Source organism: Astatotilapia calliptera, chromosome 2 (genome assembly GCF_900246225.1).
Source record: "Astatotilapia calliptera chromosome 2, fAstCal1.2, whole genome shotgun sequence".
In the NCBI taxonomy this organism is placed as follows: domain Eukaryota; kingdom Metazoa; phylum Chordata; class Actinopteri; order Cichliformes; family Cichlidae; genus Astatotilapia; species Astatotilapia calliptera.
The window spans coordinates 31276557-31282556 of NC_039303.1; the positions used below are offsets into that span (position 1 = coordinate 31276557).

Consider the following 6000-nt stretch of genomic DNA (forward strand, 5'->3'; position numbering starts at 1 on the left):
AATTACAAGAATAATTTCATACATCAGTGACCCTGATTGCATCATTATGTATATGCTCATGTTCTCTCTCACTGTGTCTCTCTTGGTTTCTGTCTCAAGGCATCACTGTGCTGCTTTCGCTAACTGTCTTCATGCTTCTGGTAGCTGAGATCATGCCTGCAACGTCAGACTCTGTCCCCCTCATTGGTGGGTTATATTTCTGTGTCTGTGTGAGTACATGTAACATGTTTAAGCGTGCGTGAATGTTGAATCAGGGGGAGCAAATGAGATTGGTATGCCTTAGAAGATAAAGCATACCAATGATTTTGTTTAGCTTTACCTGATACTTATGTCACGGCGGGGTGCGCCGGTGTGTTTTTGAAACAGGACCCAAAAGCAGATGTGGACGAGGTGTTGCAGGTTTAAACAGAAAGCGATCCTTTATTTGGATGATTGCAGGAGTAAACCAGGAAACCAAAGTAAACTGACAAGACACTGACAAGAAACAAAATACTAAACGGTACTGAGACCAAAACCTAAACTATGACTGTGGTGGAAAATAACAAGCAAAGACCATGACTAATAATACATAACAGACAAAAAATCGTAACTAAGACTGAGGTCAAATAAACAGAACCAGGCTAGAACTAGGGCAGAATAAACAGACGACCCGACAATGGCATGAAGAAAACAAAAGGCTTAAATACAGACATGAGGTGAATCAGGGGAAGTGGAAACATATGGGGAAACAGCTGACAGCCATAAACCTAATGACAGGACCAGGAGAGAAAAGCTAAATACAATTAACAGAGAACACATGACATTGTCAGAATAAAACAGGAAATACTAAAACTAAACATGACAACACAACTCAACGGACCCAACACGTGATGAATAAATACCAAACCCCAAAACATAGAAAACCCAGGAACAATAACCAATAACTGCCTAAACTAAAGGCAAAATAGGAAATAACACAAAAACTAATAACATATCAAAAAATACAAAGAAAACTCAGAGTGCTGGGTCGGAGACCCAGCCTGTGACAACTTACTGATTATACCTCTTTGTCAAAACTTTATTATGGCTTCTGAAAAATGAGTGACAGCAGCAATAACAGGATAACTTATATTCACCTGCCACTTTATTAGTTACAACTTGTTGGTACTACTTCCGATTCATCTCAAAGGCGCTCTATTGGATTGAGATCTGGTGGCTGTGGAGTACATTGTCATGTTAAAGAAACCAGTTTCAGATTATTTCAGCTTTGTGTGCTGGAAGCAGGCAGAAGATGAGAACATTTTGTTCATAAAAGGAATGGACTCTATGTTCACTTGGTACTAAAGAGCCCACAGTGTGCCACCACCATCACCACCACCTAGAACAGGGTGGATCCATACTTTCATGGCAGTTATGCAAAATTCTTGCCCTGCTGTCCAAATATATATATATATATATATATATATATATATATATAAATAAATAAAAATATATATATGTACCTCTTCAATCTGGAATCGTCATGGAAGGACAGGCCCCTGCACGGTATGTACCACCGGCAGATAGAGGAGGTGGCTGATATCCAGAAATCCTACCAGTGGCTGGACAAAGCTGGACTGAAAGACAGCACAGAGGCACTAATCATGGCAGCACAAGAACAAGCTCTGAGCACAAGATCCATAGAGGCTGGGGTCTATCACACCAGGCAAGACCCCAGGTGCAGGCTGTGTAAAGATGCCCCAGAGACAATCCAGCACATAACAGCAGGGTGCAAGATGCTAGCAGGCAAGGCATACATGGAACGCCATAACCAAGTGGCCGGCATAGTGTACAGGAACATCTGTGCGGAGTATAACCTGGAAGTCCCGAGGTCAAAATGGGAGATGCCCCCATACATATATATATATATATATATATATATATATATATATATATATATGAGTTACTGTAGCTGTCAGGGCATGAGTCTTTTATTACTCGCCAGCCGTTAATCACAACATAGGTGTGCTAATTTCTTGTTTGGCTTAGTTCATTTTAATTGTGTTTTGATTAATTCGCAATTTAGTTTGTTCTGTCTCAAAAAACAATGTGGTTTGGGTCCACTTACCGTATTTCTGGAATTATTGTACATCTTGTGTTTTTCTATTGATTCTACCTCCGTATAGATATACACTTTCTAATAGCAGCCTTATTTCGTGCTCCACTTCTACTATAACCTTCTTTTCTGTCCTTTTCTTTTCTTTTTTTTTTCTTTTCTTTTCTTTTCCTTTCTTTTCTTTTCTTTTCTTTTCTTTAAGGCCCTAACCTCTTCTCTTTTATCTTTAAAAAAAAAAAATCCTAACAAATAATAATGAAACTCCACCTACACACTTATCCTACCCCCTCCTCTACTGCTTCCTGATAAGAGTCTCTCTCTCTCGCCTCTGTTTTTGGGTTTATTTACCTTTGTTCTCTGTTTTGTTGCACTGTTTTGCACTGCTTTTATTCACCCAGCTTCAGTTCAAATGTGCATCTCTTCCCTTTAGCAAAATAGTGTGTTGTAGATTGAGGAGAATTGCTTTCCTTTCATGATAGAGTGTGAAATCAGCCTAGTTTATTCAGTCTTGTCTGTTTCTAAATGCTAGTAATTATGAGCATCTAAAAATAAAATGAGGAGTAAGTGGGAAAAAAACATGCCACAAGTAATAAAATGATTGATCTCATACATAACTCTGGGGAAAAAACAATTAAGCCTTGTTGATTTTCTTTTGTGTGTGTGTGTGTTTGTGTGTACTAAACAGCTCAGTACTTTGCCAGCACCATGATGATTGTGGGAATGTCTGTGGTGGTTACAGTTATAGTCTTACAATTTCACCACCATGACCCTCACGGCGGGAAGATGCCTAAGTGGGTGAGTGACTGAAGCTTATATTAAAAGATAATCATCATGTTTGTGTTTGAATGAATATGTTAACAGTGCCTATGTGTTGATTTTCCCCTTTCTTCTTTCAGATCCGTGTGGTTCTGTTAAATTGGTGTGCCTGGTTTCTCCGTATGAAACAACCTGGCGATGAGCGCAAGCGGCCGGGTTACAAATATCGTCACACCTCCCACCACCACTCCAGCACCAGCTCCATAGAGATGGGAACAGTACCAAGCCTTACTGTGCCGATGTCACAGACGTCCTGCCCACCCTCAGGCACCTCCAATGGTTCCATGAGTCTCTACTTTGGCAGTTACCATCCTATAGAAAGCCCACACTGTCCACCTTCTAGTGACTCTGGGGTAACGCTTGGGGGACGTGCCCACAGCTCCCCCAGTGATGAGGCAGAGCCACATGTCAGCAGTGGTGTTGTAGGCCTGGGGATGGGAGTGGGCCTCCCCCCACCAGAGATCCAGCGTATTTTGGAGGAGGTGTCGTACATAGCTCAGAGGTTCCGGGACCAGGATGAGGCTGAGGCGATCTGCAGTGAGTGGAAGTTTGCAGCCGCAGTAGTGGACCGGCTGTGTCTAGTGGCGTTTTCTCTCTTCTCAATCATTTGTACCTTCACAATCCTGTTGTCTGCACCCAACTTCATAGAGGCTGTTTCTAAAGACTTCACATAACTGGTTACAACAGGAGAGAAGGAATGAAGAAGGTGTAACAGGGAGAGAGAGAGTGTAAGAGTGAGGACAGTGGAGAGGGCATAAATGTACGTGGTCCCAAACCAACCAAATCTACTGAATAGGAGGCGAGCTTCAAAATGTGGTGCAAATAAATGCAAAAGCACCTGCATCATGCTACATCATAAAGGTCAGGAAAAATTCTTTTTATTCTTTCTGTCTTGATATAAGAAATAGATTGATAGATTTTCTTTAAAAGGAAAAAAATATAACCAAATAAACAAACAAAAATACTCAGAACACAGAAAAGCAGTGAGAAAGCAGAGGACAGCATTGCATACGTTTTTTTTTACATTAAGTAAGTGGAAGACAACTGTCTTTACCCTGAAACTAGTGTAAACATCATTTCTGTCCATTAAAATCACCTCTCCAATGATACAAACTCCACCACAGTCCTCTTTGTTAAATATTATTCTCCTGTCCACTTGCACCACCTCAGTCTGAGTTCATACACCCGTTGTTTACCTTTTAAGCTAATAAGGAAGTCACACATTACTTCTGATAATGTAAATCCTTGTAAAAATGTTTAGTGTAGTTACTGAAATGAGATGTTTCACTGTGAATCTTAATGTTTTCTTGTCCGCGTAGATCAACAGAGCACTGAACAAAACTTTATTGCTTTATTGTTCTTTATTCATCAGTTTAGGAACTTCTCACTTTGTCTTGCCTCTTCATTTCGAACTATAGAATCTGTAACATAATAAGAGCTGTTTGGGACAGTGAAAAATAATGTTTATGAAATATCCAGTGTATTGTATTGACATCACTGTGTTGACTGGTATTTATGGTTGTTGACCAGTAAAAATAAGATGAACTGGTGTCTTTTCTTTTTCGAGTACTGTAAAATATCACATGTTGACCTGTACAGTAAATCATATAACCAAGTGCTCTGATGTGACATGCGCTTAATATTCATTTAACTGTTGAAAACAGGTCACGTAGTTGCACCAGTTTAAAAAACAAGCAATCACTTGAAAGCTGTTAAAGAGTTTGCACTTGTTGGAAATCATACGTGGTTTCTAAGGATGAAGAACAAAGTGACTTTTGAATCCTTGACACTGCTGACACTTGCTAGAGGCTCAATCGCAAACAGAAAATGTCATAACCTCATTTGCCACCATATCACCAAAGAATATAGTGTTGATTCAGGCTAGGATCCCAGTATGAGTTTTCCTGAAGGAGCTGAGGAACTGAAAGTGACTGAAAGCTGTAAATGTTTACTTCCACCTCCACCTCCCACCCATGGAACAGTTGCCACCATTCTCTGGTAGTTACAGTCTTTATCTCTTTCATTCTGCCTAAATGTGAGTGTTTTGCTCTCTGTGTTAATAAAAGACTATTTATTCTCCGTATAACAGGCTCTGCATAAATCTGTGGGGATATAATGTGGAAGGAGGCAAACGTGTGGCTTTGTTGCTATGTGAGACAGTCACTATAGAGTCTACACATAAAACACAATCACATCTAATCCTTATTGGTCTATTGTTGTGAATATTGCATTTATTGAATACTTTTAATCACAGAATGATCCCAAACAACAAATAATAGTTGAGAATTGCTGTAAAACACATCAAACAGTCCAAGGATCTTACTGGAGTAGACAAATACAGTGTAACATTTTATTCAAGATCTGTATATTCTTCGCTCTTTTCAGTAAAGCTTTGGTTTTCTTAGATAGTGGCATAAAATTGTCTTTGGTCCCAGATAAGGAAGGGGAATGAAAAATTGAATGCGGGAGGAAATTAAATATAAATCTGAGCTAAAACCATGACCAAGAATTTGGGGCATGTTTTCCTTCTGTGATTTAGGAAACATGCTCTGATTTCTTTCTTCCTCTTTTCCTTTTTTTCTTTTGTGAGACCAACAAAGACATTCTCTAAAGTCCCAACTGTTTGATGTTTTTTGTGGATAAACTCCAACTGATAGGACTGAGCCAAGACTTCAAGAAGAATGACTCGTGCATTTAAGTCTTGAAGCGATTTTACTGTTGTATGTACGCAGACAGGAGTAGTGTTAAAACCAGTTTACAAGAGCACATTTCCTTCTACAACCACAATTTTCCTGAACTCAAGCACAAACTCATTTTGTTAACAGTAAAACTACAAGTATTATCATTTGAAATGATTCGATTCACATGGCAACATTAATTAAAAATAAAACCTTTGTTCAGGTAAATCTTTTGAAGCTTAGAAATTAGGGTGGGCTTTATTTTGCAGGGGTGGACGTGACAAAATAAACCTTTTGGTTGAAGGGTTAGACTGAAAAAAAAGTATCATACTGTACAGTTATGTGCCTCTGACTATGAAGAAAATCTATACTGATGTAGTTGGTACGTATAGATGATGCCACAGACTGACATGTATACTTTCTATTTATTTT

At 39.1% G+C, this 6000-nt stretch overlaps 1 protein-coding gene across 1 annotated transcript in view; it reads left to right on the forward strand.

The window, feature by feature from the left end:
• Positions 1 to 4973, forward strand: part of LOC113006654 (neuronal acetylcholine receptor subunit alpha-7-like) — a 34941-nt gene extending 29968 nt beyond the window's left edge. The window contains exons 7-9 of the mRNA XM_026142740.1: positions 100 to 186; positions 2760 to 2869; positions 2971 to 4973. Coding sequence (XP_025998525.1) covers positions 100 to 186; positions 2760 to 2869; positions 2971 to 3564 — 791 coding nt within the window. The 3' untranslated portion in view covers positions 3565 to 4973. The remainder of the gene's footprint in view (positions 1 to 99; positions 187 to 2759; positions 2870 to 2970) is intronic.
• Positions 4974 to 6000: the final 1027 nt, after the last annotated feature.